The sequence below is a fragment of the Blastocystis hominis genome (assembly GCF_000151665.1).
Source record: "Blastocystis hominis, Singapore isolate B (sub-type 7) whole genome shotgun sequence assembly, scaffold_26".
Taxonomy (NCBI): Eukaryota; class Bigyra; order Opalinata; family Blastocystidae; genus Blastocystis; species Blastocystis hominis.
The window spans coordinates 34,252-49,058 of NW_013171834.1; the positions used below are offsets into that span (position 1 = coordinate 34,252).

At 45.9% G+C, this 14,807-nt stretch overlaps 7 protein-coding genes across 7 annotated transcripts; 4 read left to right on the plus strand and 3 right to left on the minus strand.

Moving 5' to 3' along the window:
* Window positions 1-141: 141 nt before the first annotated feature.
* On the plus strand, window positions 142-1,685 carry GSBLH_T00003130001 (uncharacterized protein; the record flags this gene model as incomplete). The annotated part of the gene is made up of 5 exons (XM_013041813.1): window positions 142-273; window positions 308-457; window positions 488-610; window positions 640-741; window positions 777-1,685. 5 exons carry the CDS (start codon window positions 142-144, stop codon window positions 1,683-1,685), a joined length of 1,416 nt encoding a protein of 471 aa, XP_012897267.1.
* Window positions 1,686-2,354: 669 nt separating this feature from the next.
* GSBLH_T00003131001 (uncharacterized protein) lies at window positions 2,355-2,923 on the plus strand (the record flags this gene model as incomplete). Its single annotated transcript, XM_013041814.1, has 3 exons — window positions 2,355-2,432; window positions 2,465-2,638; window positions 2,669-2,923. 3 exons carry the CDS (start codon window positions 2,355-2,357, stop codon window positions 2,921-2,923), a joined length of 507 nt encoding a protein of 168 aa, XP_012897268.1.
* A 3,117-nt stretch (window positions 2,924-6,040) lies between these two features.
* GSBLH_T00006589001 (uncharacterized protein) lies at window positions 6,041-7,541 on the plus strand (the record flags this gene model as incomplete). The annotated part of the gene is made up of 2 exons (XM_013041815.1): window positions 6,041-6,234; window positions 6,263-7,541. 2 exons carry the CDS (start codon window positions 6,041-6,043, stop codon window positions 7,539-7,541), a joined length of 1,473 nt encoding a protein of 490 aa, XP_012897269.1.
* A 588-nt stretch (window positions 7,542-8,129) lies between these two features.
* Window positions 8,130-9,458, plus strand: GSBLH_T00003132001 (uncharacterized protein; the record flags this gene model as incomplete). The annotated part of the gene is made up of 3 exons (XM_013041816.1): window positions 8,130-8,412; window positions 8,443-9,248; window positions 9,279-9,458. 3 exons carry the CDS (start codon window positions 8,130-8,132, stop codon window positions 9,456-9,458), a joined length of 1,269 nt encoding a protein of 422 aa, XP_012897270.1.
* Window positions 9,459-9,777: 319 nt separating this feature from the next.
* Window positions 9,778-10,943, minus strand: GSBLH_T00003133001 (uncharacterized protein; the record flags this gene model as incomplete). Its single annotated transcript, XM_013041817.1, has 4 exons — window positions 9,778-9,964; window positions 9,993-10,618; window positions 10,651-10,786; window positions 10,816-10,943. 4 exons carry the CDS (start codon window positions 10,941-10,943, stop codon window positions 9,778-9,780), a joined length of 1,077 nt encoding a protein of 358 aa, XP_012897271.1.
* A 266-nt stretch (window positions 10,944-11,209) lies between these two features.
* Window positions 11,210-11,752, minus strand: GSBLH_T00003134001 (uncharacterized protein; the record flags this gene model as incomplete). The annotated part of the gene is made up of 1 exon (XM_013041818.1): window positions 11,210-11,752. One exon carries the CDS (start codon window positions 11,750-11,752, stop codon window positions 11,210-11,212), a length of 543 nt encoding a protein of 180 aa, XP_012897272.1.
* A 2,653-nt stretch (window positions 11,753-14,405) lies between these two features.
* On the minus strand, window positions 14,406-14,789 carry GSBLH_T00006590001 (uncharacterized protein; the record flags this gene model as incomplete). The annotated part of the gene is made up of 3 exons (XM_013041819.1): window positions 14,406-14,604; window positions 14,635-14,678; window positions 14,703-14,789. 3 exons carry the CDS (start codon window positions 14,787-14,789, stop codon window positions 14,406-14,408), a joined length of 330 nt encoding a protein of 109 aa, XP_012897273.1.
* Window positions 14,790-14,807: the final 18 nt, after the last annotated feature.

The window sequence follows — 14,807 nt, forward strand, 5'->3', positions numbered from 1 at the left end:
TCCTTTGTTGCTTCAGCATGTTTCTGAACTCTGGTATTTAACGATGCTATTCTACTCTCCACACCATTTCCTATTCAACCACGTAGAACTCCAAAATTCCAGCCTTTTTTGTCGGTGTTCAAATCTTTACAAATTGGAGAGATGGCTGATAGTAATGAGATTAGTTATTACGCAAATCCTTCGTTTAATCCGGAGGAAGCAGCTTTAGATTATTTCACGAAAGAAACGGTCGATCGTTACAAGAACTATTCACATCAGCTAGAACAGACGAAAGTTGGATACCTTTTGATTCGAGCTCACTCGGTAGTATGATACGGAGACGGCATTGAAGGAACATGTTTTCAACCATTACAAGGAATTCATCGGCATCTCTGAGGAAATCGGTAAGATGGAAGACAGTATGGGGGAGTTGAAGAAGAATTTGGACCATACGAACACGGTGTTACACAACTTAAAGGTTTGTAAAAAGGCATGCGATTTATTATAGGATACAACATTTACAATCGACTCGGAGGCTACCGAAGGATTGACATCCGAAGCTCTCGTCATTCCCGAGCATCTTACTTGGATAAAGACTGTGTGCGATGATATCGATTTGTACATATTTCAGGTATTTTCCTCTGGATCGCTTCTCTCTAGCGCCGCTTCACAGAGGCCGTGGAGTTGTGTATTCGTGCTCAGAACGAGTTGATGGCCACGGACATTTCCGGAAACACAATGCTGATGGATTTGAAAACCATGGTTTCCTCTTCTCTTCTTCGCCTCTAATCCCCTAGTTATCCGCCAAGGCCGAGATCCTGACAACCAAACTGGTCTCGGAGCTCTTTTCTCAGGACAGCACGCGATCGGATCGTCGTCGCGTCTGCCGTCTGCTCTGCGGTCTGGGCCACGAATCGGAGGCGAGTCTCCTCTTCTTGGAGCGAGCGAGCGAGGAGATTCGCACGCACCACCGCTTCGTGAAGCCGTGCGGAGACATCCCCTCGCTGGTGGAGGGCCTGAGCGACTTGTTCTTCGAGTGTCTGCAAGATACCGCGGTGAATTTCGAGACGATCTTCTGCGGCGGCGAGGGGAAGAAGTCGGTGTTCTGCATCTGCGTCTCGTGGATGACCAAGGAGATCGACCAGTTCATTCGCCAAATCATCCTGCTGGCGATGAGCAGCGACTCGCAGCAGCTCACCGGCGAAGAATTCCAGAGCTTCGCCTGCTGCGTCGCGCCGCTCCTCAAGGGAGCCTCCATTCTGAACGACGTCGGCTGCTCGATGGACTGCTACGTGATTCGCGCTATCGGCGAGAAGGTCCGCAGCGTCGTGGAGCGCTTCCTTGCCTGCTGCATCGTTCGTCCGCGTTCCCGAATCGATTGTAGACGCGAATTCGCGCGCTGCCCGAGCCGACGACCGACACGGAAAGCGTGCACTTCCGCACTTCGCAGGGCTTCGAGAAACGCGATCTCTCCACGTACTGCGCCGCGGTGTATTCCATTCTCGCGCCGTTCGTTCAGTTCGGCCCGCAGCTCCTCTACTCGACGCTGGTTTCCTATCTTCGCGAGCCCATGGAGAAGGCCTTCGCTGCGTTCGCGGTGTTGGAAAGCCGCGTCTACGCGAAGTGGGCGCAAGACAAGGAGAATCGCAAGCCGGCGACGACCTTCGCCGATCTTTATTTCCTCAACACCGAGTTCCTGCCTCTGATTTCCATCTCCTTCCTTCCTCGCATGGGCGTGTCGGGGCGCCAAATCGAGACGTCGCTGACCAACGTACTCCTCTCTTTTTTACCTTTTCATCTCACGCTCAGCTGCAAGAGCATCTCCGCAAATGCACCGTGCTCCTCATGCAGCAGCTCTACGTCGCCTCGTTCTCCACCTCCACCTTCTGCCCCACCTTCTACGCGCAGCTCTCCGAACCCGTCTCCGCGCCGCAGCCCACCACGCAGAAGGCGATGAAGCAGCTGCTGTACATGCTGAAGCAGGCGGAGAAGCTGATGCCGCCGTCCTCCTTCGGCATGATGCGGAAGGCGCTGTTCACGGTGCGTTTGGGAAGCGGCGCTGATCCCTAGTACGTTTTCAAGCTGCTCGCGATGGACAAGCGATGGAGTAAGGTGGACGCGGGCAAGGTAGGCGCGGAGGCGTGGAGTGATGGGTAGTTCAGCGAGAACGGATTCTATGCATTCGTTTTGGATCTGAGCTTCATACAGGCACTGGGACCGTCCTCGCTGAAGAGTCTGGAGGAAGGTCTGATCGAAAAGGCTATGAAACTGACCGATAATGTGCAACCCCCGTCGCAGAAATGGATTACAAAGAACATGAGCGAAGCTTTGAATTTGTGTAGAAAATAACTTGTTTGTTTTCACTCATTTGGTAAATGCCTATTAACCTCACTGGAACATGGAAGCTGGATGCGAATCGTTCTGAATCTCTCCTTCCATACTTGAGTGCTCTGGTTGGATATTACTGAGAAGATCCACGATCTAGGGTGTCCCTGACCTTGCTGCACAAGCCGCGAGTAAATTGGTGGATATTCTGGGAATCACGCAAACCGATGAGTGTTTCACGATTTGCCGCATGTCTCGGTTTGGAAAAGATACAAAGTCAATTCGATTTGGGGATGAATACACTGTAAAGTCCGTAATGGGCGGAACTCATCGCGTACGCTAGATTTTCGATTTTCTCCGGTAGATCAAAGTGTCAAAGCAAGATAACGCGCTTATCATGATAACTCAGATTTCGAACAACATCGGCGTGTTGCGAGATACCCGCGTGCTCGAGGAGAATGGACGTGTCATGCACGTCAACCTCGTCCTCCAGATGACTTCAGGGCAGCGTGTTGTCGTCAATCGCTATTTCGTAAAGTCTAATCTTTCCTGTGAAGAACTATTGGAGCAAACAGATTCTACCACCGTGAAAAGGTACTTCCAAATGGGTATGATTTAAACCGTAGTCCAAGGGAAGACGAATTTGACTCAGATTAGTGTTTGGGATTTAGTTCTTAGTGTTTAGCATTCATAGATTGTTGTTTTGTTTTACACATTTTCTTTAAACTCTATGGAAGTAGTGTAGATACTCTGCAAATGATGCTCTAGGATTTTAACAAAGTCATCGACACGTTTCTTGAAGCAAACTGGACTCTTCTTTGGAACCAATGGAAATCCGAAAGCTACAGCTTTCTTCAATCATTTTTCCACTATGTAAATTGGTCGGAACGATGGATCCAGTGTATGTTTGTTGTGTATATTGCTTGGTTTCTGTTTGTGCTCCAATGCAGGTATTCATTTGTTGGATCGTATTATAGTGCATAGAAACAACGTGACATTCCAGTTTTTCGCATTTATACTGGACTCTGTGATAGTTTTTGGTGGCCGCTCGTTAAACTCTCTTGGAAAGTATTGGTTTTGGTCTGCTATTCAAGTAGAAAATACTGGAAGTATTTTGCAACAAAGGATTACTTTGATGAGGATGGGTTATTCTTTTCTTTAATGGTTTCGTTCCCTCTGTTGGTGTTGACCTCTGTTCAAATTGTTTTTTTTCTATGGTTGAGAGGAGTTATGTGTAGTTTGTCTTGCTAATCAGCGTTATTAAAACAAACATGGAAATTCGTAGACTGAAAGCTCTCGATCGGAAATATAAGGAATTAGAAAGAATTAACGGTAGGTTCTACGAGTGAATCTGATTGGCAGAGCGCATATCATCTTTGGAAAGAGAAGGAGAACAGAACGCGAGTATGATCGAAGAGCCGGGTGAGGAAATAAGAAAGAGAAAGTAGAATGGATCACAAGAAGGAATAGTGAAGGCTTTCTTTTTGTGTATATACCAAGTCAACGCGCTCACATCATTCGTTTTCGACATGTTTTTAGCCAAACATAATTCACGGAATGGAAATCAACTTTTATAAAGCTTTGCAGAACTAAACCACTTGGAATCTTTAGGGAAAGAGCCTGTTGAACTCGGCTTTTTAAAGGGCGAGTATACTTGATCGAAAAAGTGTGAAATCGAAGAAAATACTGGCGCTTTGCTGGCCAAATAGTGCAATTCATTAAACGATTTGTTGAACGAGAACGCAGTTTCGTCTTCGATCGGCGACAATGTTATTGCCTCCAAATCCGTTTTCTCGCGCCGCTCGTCTGCCCATTCAAGCTCCACCGGCATGAAGGCAAAGCTCATCCACTTCAGCAGAGTGGACATCACCAACACGCCCTTTCTTTGCAAAGTTGCAGGAAACCAGAACTTCACAACAGCCTCCATTGCTTGGGTAGTTTGCTTTGTCACCTGCATCTACAATAAAAATACAGGAGAAGAAGAAGGTACGCAACGAAGCAGACAGTAGAGCAAGCATCGCACATCCCACGAAAGCATGTTCACAGCACTACGTAAGGCGGCTTTTTGCGAGAATCCCGGAGAACTCGTGGCTGCGATCTGAGCATTACTTCTCTTCTCACCCAGCAAGTACCTCCAAAAGAACGCACCAGCCGTCCGACAAACAATTTTTGTTCAGTCCTGACAAAAGAATAGCAAAGCTTTCCTGCTCCGAAAGTTCTTTGAGAATCGTTTGGATCTCTTCGAATGACGCACACTGCTGAAGAGAAAGGCGCAACGTCGACAAGCGATCTGAATCCACCTGTGAAGGGTCGTCATAAAGGAGGGAATCGTGATATGAAAGAGCCAAATAGTTCGCAATGCACCACTCGACAAACATGTCTGATTTATGTGTCTGTTGGTAGATTATCTGAGCTGCAAAGTCGTTCGAATTGTTCGCAAAAATCAGCGGAACAATTTCGGCAAGGGGAAACTAGCGATTTAAATAAATAACAATCAAGCAAGATACACAGCCATACTGCTGATACGAAGATGCACAATAGGAGAAAAAAACATCGACAAACGACTGAAGAGCAGGTGATAGAGAGGACACAGGAACTGACTCCGACAGCACAGGATGAAAAAAGAAAGAATGGATAGATTGGAGAAGAATTTTCTCGACAACGAGAACATGGATTGGGTCGTCTCCTTGCAGAATGGAATTCAAATCGAACTGAGCATTCCATTTTGCGAGCGCTCGCAGTGTTACAAAGTGGGAAGCAATGTATTTGTGGTCAATTCCTCCTGTCTTGGCCTTCAACAATGTTGAGTAGTACTGAGAAAGGAAAAGAATACATCGATACGGACTGATAGATGGAAGAATGTCTTGGAATGGAGATAAGCAATTGGAAAAAACGACCTTCACCATTGATCGGTTGCGAAGAATATAGAACAAATCAACAAGAATATTAAACGGCATTCCTACGATTAATTCTATATTAAAAAACTTGCTTACGATCTACAAAAACGCCTTGCACAGACTGGAGAAAGTATCCCTTTTCAACAATGGTGTTTTCGAACTGCACAGAAGCTGTCAAATAACACCCACCATCGATGTTTCGTTCTATTTTATAATTCACAAGAAAAACACACCCAAAGATTCCAGGATGTATCGAAAGTAATTCGGACTAACATACACTTCCTTATATAATACACTTTTTGCCAAGAGCGTTCCAGCAGTTTGGGCAATTTGCTTACCAACAGCAGCCGAACTTTCTTTTACGGACTGAAGCATACTCGAAAAACCGGTCTTTACACTTTTTACATTTGAGGAGGAAGAACTCGACGATTTAAATGAATCCAGATTCGATGATACGCTTTCCTTTACTCGGCTTGCAAATGATTTTATACTACCAAAACTGAAAGACATGATAAAGTGAATCTGTAATTTGTTTTTCACGACTCGGTATTCGTAAGTACTATTTAAAATCATCGTATCTGGAAATGTATCACTTCACAAGGAGTTCTCTTTCATTAGTTTGATCTCATTGTTCCCTTTTCTTTTCGTATTGCATTTTCGTTTGCGTGTTATACTTCTATAGCAATAATTACGTATTGAATAGCAGAGGATTAGGTATCAAGTCAAGTAATTTGCGATAATGCCTTCTTTTTCTGGAGTAAAACGTGCCAACCTTTTTTCGTCATATAGTTATTTCTAGTTTTATTTATAGAAATGAGGATGATGCATCTTCGAAAGAAATGAACATCCACCTAGAGAGTTTTTATTCTCTGTATGGAATCGTGAAGGATGTACAAAAGAGAATTGTAGAAGGCAGCTTGTCCCATTCAGAAGTTGCTGTAGAGGTCGAACGAGTGAACAATGAGGAGCAGGATGCATCGGATGGATGTGGTAGTGATAATGGACAATTTACAGTGATTCTACGCGATGCGTGGTACTTTTTTGAGAGTGTTGTGACATAGGTGTTCTACTGTTGTATCTGTTGGTGACAATGTAAGTATTGTATTGTTTTCCACCGATACACGCCCTCCTTACATTGTATCGGAGTCCAGTGCAAGCTATCTTATCGTTCATCCAAGCTACATGCTTACAGCAACAAACATTTCCACTTCCTTTCATTGTATACGTCGTTCCATTCTCTCAACTTTTCTCTCCTCATCCGAAAGTAATCTTTATGCATTAATGGGTCAAATGCGGCACAGACTCTTTGAATATGGCTCCTCTTTACCGTTTGATTACACAAAAGCAGTGGCAAGTCCATACATCATCCACAATTGCCATAAATTTATACTCTCTTTGATCCGAGAAAGCACACATGCTATCTATGAAGTGGGTGCTGATCTCTGCTATGTTTATGAAAGCTTGCATGCGTGCATTCCTGGTATCATTGAATGGATCGTCAGTCTTCATCAAGACAATTCGAGTTTGAAAAAGGTGGATCTGTGTGAAGATTCGGTGTGGTGTCCATCGTTAGGATTAAAGGGAGTGATCGATATGACGTGTGAAGTAGAAACAAAAGACGGAATTCTTCGAGTTCCTGTGGAAATCAAAACTGGAAAGGAGGATCCGATTTCCCATTCTGCTCAGGTTTATTTGTATTCGCTGATGTTGGCGAGTTTTCATGGCAATCATTCGTTGCTTTCACCTTCTCAGAAGGTTTCCAGTGTTTTGGTGTACTTGAAAAGCGAACCACTGAATATTTCGAAGTTCTATCAAACTGCACACAATGATATTCTGAATGAGTTGAACTCAGGAGCGAAAGGTCCTTATATTGATAAAGTACTTTCAATGATTCGGATCCGCTCTGAGGCGATTTTGGCTCATCGGGGATCGTTTCTGATCAAGCGTTTCAAGCCGCTACAACATTTGTACTTGTCGAATATCGTTCTTCGGCGAAATTTGCTTGCAACCTACATTTTAAGAGTGAAGGGAGGGTTGGGATTGGATCGAAATTGCCAGGAAAGCGAAGATATCGAAGATTTGCTGAGTTTTTCTCAACGAATCGACGAAGCGTATCAAGGGTTGTCTCTCCCTGAGGAATGTGGAAATGCCGTGTTTTGCTCACAATGTGGGTGTTATCCGCTTTGTAAGTTGCTGTCTCTATCCAAATCGTATGGGGACAATGAAGCAAGGGAAGCCACCGGAATTGACAAGGAGACGACTGATCCAAGTCAACTGAATTCTCCCGGTCAATCCAATTTATCTATAACGTATTTTAAGAAATGGGTTTGTGTTGATTGATTGGATTGAATCTAGATGTCTCTCATTCAAATGGAACGTTTGGAAAACGAGAAGAAAGATCCAAATGCCAATATTTGGAGTCAGTCTACTTCAAAAAGAGTAGCTTCAGGTCTGTGCATTTTGGATGTTGAGCTACTGAAAACAAAAAAGATGGGCTCTACTTCTTCATGGATTCACTTCTTTTCTTGTCCATCGCGTTGGGATGTTGAAGACGGGGAAGTCGTACTTGTTTCGACAATGAATGGAGAATGGGGAAAGGCTTACGCGACGATTATCAGCTTGTCTTCCAAGGAAATGGAGTTTTCCATTGAGCTGGCTCGAAATACAAAGCATCTACTCACGGCGACTGCAGGAGTTGCGTTGGATAAATCGAAGAAATACCGATTAGACAAATTCCATTCCTTTGATATTTCCTCTATTTTGGTGAATAATATTGTTTCGTTTGCTATTTCGCCCCTTGTAGGAACCAACCAAACAAATTCAATGATATCCCGTTTTCAAGACATTATCATCAATGGCAAAGAACCCACGATGGACAACCGCTTTTCGTCCCTAAATCAAATCATTGAAACCATCGAAGATCGCAAAATGCTCGCGCTTTTAGGTGAAGAAGAGTGGAATGATTCCAGTGAGCAGTTGTTTTTACATGTTCAAAAACTCATCAAACAATGCAATGCTGAGCAGCAACAAGCCATTCTTATGTGCTTCAACTCTAATGATATAGCGATTTTGAGGGGATATCCGGGCACTGGAAAAACGACGGTGATTTCTGTGATTGTTATCCTTTGCGTGTTGCTGAGAAAGAGCGTATTCCTCACATCTCACACTCATACAGCCATTGATAATATTCTTCTTAAGTTGCTTCAGCATGGTAAATATAAACGTTCTGCATTCTGAATAGATTTGCCGATTTTAAGACTTGGAGATATCGCGAAGATCCATCCTCAAACAACTCGCTATCACATATCAAATCAATGGTCTGGAGACTTTGGCACTTACCAGTCGATTTATGAATCGAAATCGATTGTTGCCGCCACGGTCTACACGAATCTACAACAGTTTCCGAGAGGCAAAGTGTTTGATCTTTGCATTGTCGATGAAGCTGGACAGATTCCAGAGCCTTCGATCCTACAAGCGTTTCTTCTTTCCAAACAGGTTTTTCTTGTTGGAGACTCCAAGCAACTGCCTCCGATCGTGCAGAATCCACTCGCTGCGAAATTCGGATTCGATATTTCGTTGATGGCGCGACTGGAACAGAGCGGAAGTGAAGATTCGAAGTGGATAGGCAAGCTTTACACACAATACCGAATGAACGAACCCATCATGAATCTTGTGAACCATCTCGTTTATGATAATACATTACGAGCAGCTTCTGAATCGATCGCAAATGCGTTTCTGCCAGTTCGGATCGATTCAAACGCTCCTATGTGGATACAGACAGTGCTGAGTCCCGCTAATGGCGTTGTCTTCATTTCTACAGACAGTCAGTCCAAAGAAAGGAATGAAAAGGAAATTCAAGAAGAGGATAATCGTCGAAGTAGCATGCTCGAAGCTCGTATAGTCTCTGAACTAATCAAATACATCACAAGTGGAGGGGTTTCCAGCGAATCGATTGGTATTATCTCCCCTTACAATGCTCAGGTTGCTTACATCCAGTCCGTAATTGGAGATAAATCAATCGAAATATCAACGGTTGATAGTTTTCAGGTAGCACTCATAGGGGAGTTTGATGGATAGGGAAGAGAAAAGGAATGTATTATCATATCGCTAGTGAGAAACAATAGAAAGCAGAAGATTGGAACATTGCTAAAGGATTGGAGGCGAATTAACGTGGCGTTCAGTCGAGCAACAAGAAAGCTGATCATTATTGGTTCAGAAATCACTTTGTGCGCGGAGCCAATTTGGTTAGAGGTATGAAAGTTTATCAATCGTTATGTCTAGTGTACTCGATATGTTCACTCCCATTGTACGGTAATAAATCCCGAAAATATTTGAAAACTACAAAAATAATGTGTTTATTTGTTTGAAACCTTTTTTCATTCGTTATTTACAAACTTGTTTGATCTTTTGGTCATAAGCCTTGATTTTATATAGACTACTCAAATTACCAAAACAGATCCGAAGTAGTATAGTGGTTTAGTATTTCCGCCTGTCACGCGGACGACCGGGGTTCGATTCCCCGCTTCGGAGTTTACTTTTACTTTTTATCTTTTATCTTTTTCTTTCCTCAAACAATTCACAATAGCGCTTTATCCCATTCCTTCTTTTGATTTTTCCACAGATAATACGACGCGTGTTCACTCGCTGCTTTTCTTCGCTCCATGTTTCTCACTCTCTCTGGACGAAGACACAAGTCCTTAAGTTCTTTCCGCAGCTGTGCTTGTGTATTGTACAGCTGCTTTCTGGGGAAAATCTCCTTGTATCTATTCGCCACTTTGCCTCCTAGCCTACGATAATCGATTGGGACACAGACAATAGTTCCCAAAAGCTTCCGCCTCAATCACAGACACACCGAAGAACTCGTGAATGGCGGTAGAAACACAGACATCGGTCTTTTCCAGGATTGCATAGTAAGCCTCCTTCGACTCCACGAAACCAAAGTTGATTATGTGAGAGGCAAGACGCTCCTTCGCAGCTGCGAAAATGGGCGGCGTTTCCTCGTAGGATTCGCCGAGAACTGATAGGTGAAATGGAATGTGATGTTCATCGAGTTCAAAGAGCACCGAAAAGAATGTGTTAGGATCCTTATCGTGCTCCCAACGATGATTCCATAGGATGTGAAGAGGAGAATCAGTCGAATTCACGGAAAGCGTAATGGGATGACTAATCTGCACTGGGAAGTATAAAACCTGGCTTTTTGCTCGAATTTGTTCCGCTACTCCTTTTGGCTCCTTATCCGGACTCCGGTTGACAAAAGCAGGAATAGAGTCGAGGAAGGAGGATCGATTCCATTCTGAGTTAAAGTACACTACATCCGCTACCAAGCATGATAGGATCTGGATCCATCCAAACTGAAAATCTCGCTCCTCTTCTTTACTTCGCGGGTAGTTGAGCTGGTTTTCATGAAAATATAAAACCTATTGGATAAGAGAAAAGAGATGTATGATACTTTGCGTGCTTTCCCAAGTGAAGGGCGTAAGGAAAGTAATTCACACAACGAAAAGGTGCTTGTTGCAAATAGAACATCATCTTCACTTATATCGGGTGAGGACTCCACCTGCGTAGAGAGTAGTAAGCCGCCTGTTCTAAATGAACAAATACTCCTAGAAGCTACCGCATCTTCCAGTGCCATTTCTTTCCTGGTAGTGTATATGAACTAGCGATGTATTCACGAAGAATCAAGTCAACCAATTGCTTGTGAGACCCCGCTATGTAGAAATGCCATTGCTGTTGTCTTACCATTAAATGCTTCAAAAATGTAAATCATTTGTGGAGTCAAACTATGGATTTCCTGTTTTTGTAAGATAATAGTGATTTTGCACTTTTGATGTTATTTTCCTTTTATAATGAGGAGTCCAAGACTAATGAGAGATCATTGAAATAGGAACGTTCCAATGAGCCACCCACACTATTCTCAGCAGTATAAGCAAAAATGGTATGGATCTAACAGTCTCAGTAACCGTTCATTCGTATTCAATAATACTAATATATATATGGGAATAATGGGATCAATTGATGGAGTGATGGTTTGACTTAGAACGGTGATTTGAAAAGGATTCATACATTCGGTGAAGCATAGAGTTCGTAGAGCATGTGTGGGACTGACAATCAAAGACTGCTGAATCAATCGTCCCTCCCATTCCTAAATTCCGAGCGACTCTGAAATGTGGCAAACAAACAATCCACAAAGCCTCCTCCTCACTATCCTCACTTTCACTCTCCGATTTTGGCGTCGCCGCTGCAGCTCCTCTCCTTCCGAACAGCGACAGCTTCTTCGGTTTTTCCTTTGCGGGCGCGGCTGCAGGCGCTGCGCCTGCTGCGGCTTTCATTTTTTCGTTCTTCGCCTTCAGCAATTTGCACTTCGCCGTCAAGTCTTTAATCTTCTCCAAATGCTGCTTGCTCTCCTCCTTGCGCTCCGCCTTCTCCTTCTCCAGCTCCGTCGACAGCTCCTCGATCTTCTCCTCCATCTGCTGCGTCGTTTCCTGCATCGACGCGATCTGCTCCAGTTTGAACGTCACGATCTGCATGTTCTGCTCGTTCTCTTCCTTCATCTGCGCCAGCTCCGCCTTCAGCGATGCGTTTTCCTACATTTCGCTTCCTTTTCTCCACTCCTACAGCGCGCAGCGCTTCCTCCTCCGCCGACGGACCCGCCGCAGAAACCGTGGAAACCGTGGAAACAGCGGTGGGAGCCGGAGCCACCGCGGGGACTTCGATGGCGGTGAAGTCGCCGAGGTCGCCAAAGTCGTCGAAGTCGTCCTTCTTCGCCTCCTCGGCGCCCGCCGCTTCTTCGCCTGCCGCTTCTTCGCCGGTGGGAATTCCCGCGAAGGGGTCGATCATCATGGCCGAGGAGAATCCGAGGTCCGGCATGGCCTTCGCCTTCTCCTCCATTTCCTTCTTCTGCGCCTCCAGGCGGCGTTTGCACTCCTCTTTCAGCTTCGTCAGCTGCGTCTGCGCCGCCGTCTGCAGCTGCGCCAGCCGCGTCGCGTTCTCCGCCTGCGTCTGCGCCAGCGCGGCCTGGTGCTGCGCCTCGAGCTCCTTCCGCTGCGCCTCCAGTCGCTGCGCGAACTCGGCTTCGGCCTCCTGCTGCGCCTTTTTGAGGTCGTTTTTCATGTCCTTGCTGGCAGAGGAAAGCGCGTCTTCCTTCTCTGCAAGCATCGACTTCTTCTCTTTCTCGAAGTCGGAGGTCATCTGCGCGCGCTCCTTCTCGTACTGATCGATGATCCGCTTCTTCTCCTTGTCGTTCTCGTTCTCCATTTCTTCGCGTTGTTTCACGAAGGAATTCTGCAGAGCGATCGCCTCCGCCTCCATCTTCTCCTTCTCCTTCTCGAACCGCTCGATCTCCGCCTGCTTCTCCGCCTGCACCGCTTCGATCTGGTCCAAGCAGTTCTGCTGGATGTTCCGCATCTCGTCGCGCACCTCCGCCACCGTCGACGCTCCTTTCTTCGTCAGCGTCTAAACCGAATCGAACCGAACTCGCTGCCCTACCTTCAATTCTAACTGCAGATCCTTCTCCTTTTCTTCCAGCATTTCCACTTTCTTCTTCAGCTCCGCGATCTCGGCGTCCTTCGACTCCATGCCGCCTTCCCAATCTTTGCGCTGCTGCAGCAACTCGATCGATCGCTGCTCCGCCTGCGAACGCATCGATTTCTCCTGCATCAGCTCCTATCCCTCACGCACCGAATCCATTGCCACTTTCTCCTTCTCCATTTGCTGCTCCTGAACGACGCGCGAAGCCGCCAACGCCGATTCCACGCGTCGATTCAATTCCTCGATGGCTTCCTCCTTCTCTTCCTTCTCTTTCTGCACGGCGCGCGTTCGCTCATTCGCATCATTCAACTCGCGACTCAGCGACTCCACACGATTCGCCAATCGCTCTTCCTTCTCGCGATTCAGCTTCACTTCCACCTCCATTTCCTCCTTCACCTTCGTCGTTTTCTCTTCTTCTTTTGCTAGTTCTTGCTGCATGATCGCGATCTGCTCGTTCAGAGCGGAGATTTGGCCCTCGTAGTTCTGCCGAACCTCCGCGATGTGTCGCTCTTCGTTCTCCGCGGCCGAGCTGCTTCCCGTCAGTCTCGCCTCCTCCACTTCCTTCTTCAGCTCTTCGGTCTGCGATTCCAGCGCTTCTTTCTACGCTTCATTTGCTCCTTTTCGCAGTGTACCGCTTGCTTGGTGGTTTCTAACTCGGCTCGAACCATATCCAGCTCGATTTTCAACGCTTCGCCCTGCGTTTTCACGCGGGCTTCGATGCTTTGCTGCAAGTCCTTGTAATCCTGGTGCGATCGGAACAAGTTCTGCTCCAGCTTCGTCTTCTCTTGCAGGATTTGGTTCAGTCGCCCTTCGGTTTGCTTCAGCTCGGCCTGTGTGGCGTCCAGATTGCGCTGCAGAACTTTCATTTCCACGCTGTCCAGCACGTCGTTCGAGCTCGCAGCTGGCTGGTTTCGAACCATTTCTTGCAGAGCGCGCACTTGCTGCATGGCTTGCTCTTCGGCTGCACGAGCTTCTTCGTGACCGTTAAGAAACGAACACAAAAAAAGGAAAAAAAAGAGGATATGAGTTCTTCAACCAATTGCTGCGCCTCCTTCTTTGATTTGCTCTTGGAGATGGCCTTGTTCAGCTTCGCAATCTCCTTATCTTTATCTTTATTATCTCTCTCGAGTTCGTCGACCTCTAGATCAGTGAGAATCTCCGTGGATCGCAACTTTCTTGAAGCAGATTTACATTCTCGCGCTCCTCCTTAAGTTCCTTTTCCAGCTATTGTTCACTAAAACCATAATGCAAGCTACTTCCTTGACTCGGCTGTCATTTCCAGCAGCAGGAGCGGAACGCGCTGCAGCGGGCGCTTTTGGCTTTGGTTTTGGTTCCTCCTCCTCTTCTTCCTCTTCCTCCACTTCCTCGTCATCTGAAACTTCCACCTCCTCCTCCACATACTCAATTTCCTCTCCATTTGAATCTACTTCTACCTCTTCTTCAACGTACTCCACTTCCTCCTCTTCTTCTTCTTCCTCTTTCTTTTGCTTATTTCCAAATTTCCATGGAGCCATGGTCGGTTCTGCAAACGAATCTACATATCCATGAGAACAATGGCAGACAAAACGAATCCCTACAAAATTCAAATTAAACGACTGGGAAATCTGTAGAAAAACAAGGATCATTTCATCCACGATATCTCCCGACTTTCTGGAATTCCTGATTTCAACAAACACACTATTTCTTCTTTAACATGCTAGTTAATTCACTAATCGCTTTGTTCGACTCCTTATCGTCCTTTGTTACATCTATCATCAACAGCTCGTGAGGTCTCCAAATCTCCACCGTTCCGCCTCCTCCGTTCGAGCTCTCGTCCGAGCAAGACAGCACTGTGAGCAACTCTTGCGAGTTAAAATGCAGATCGGTTACAGCGGACCTAATCATCATCTCCCTTCTCCTCTCCGACCTATGTCCTAGATGTCTCAAAACCAGGTTATCTTCTCCTTCTCCCTACAATCAACCCTTTTCTCCAACCCTCACCACCATCAGATCAAACAGGTCCACTTCACCCGACTCGGTTCCCACCGCGAAATACCGCGGGGCCCGTGGACAGAAGTCCATGCACAGCACCGGCGAGCC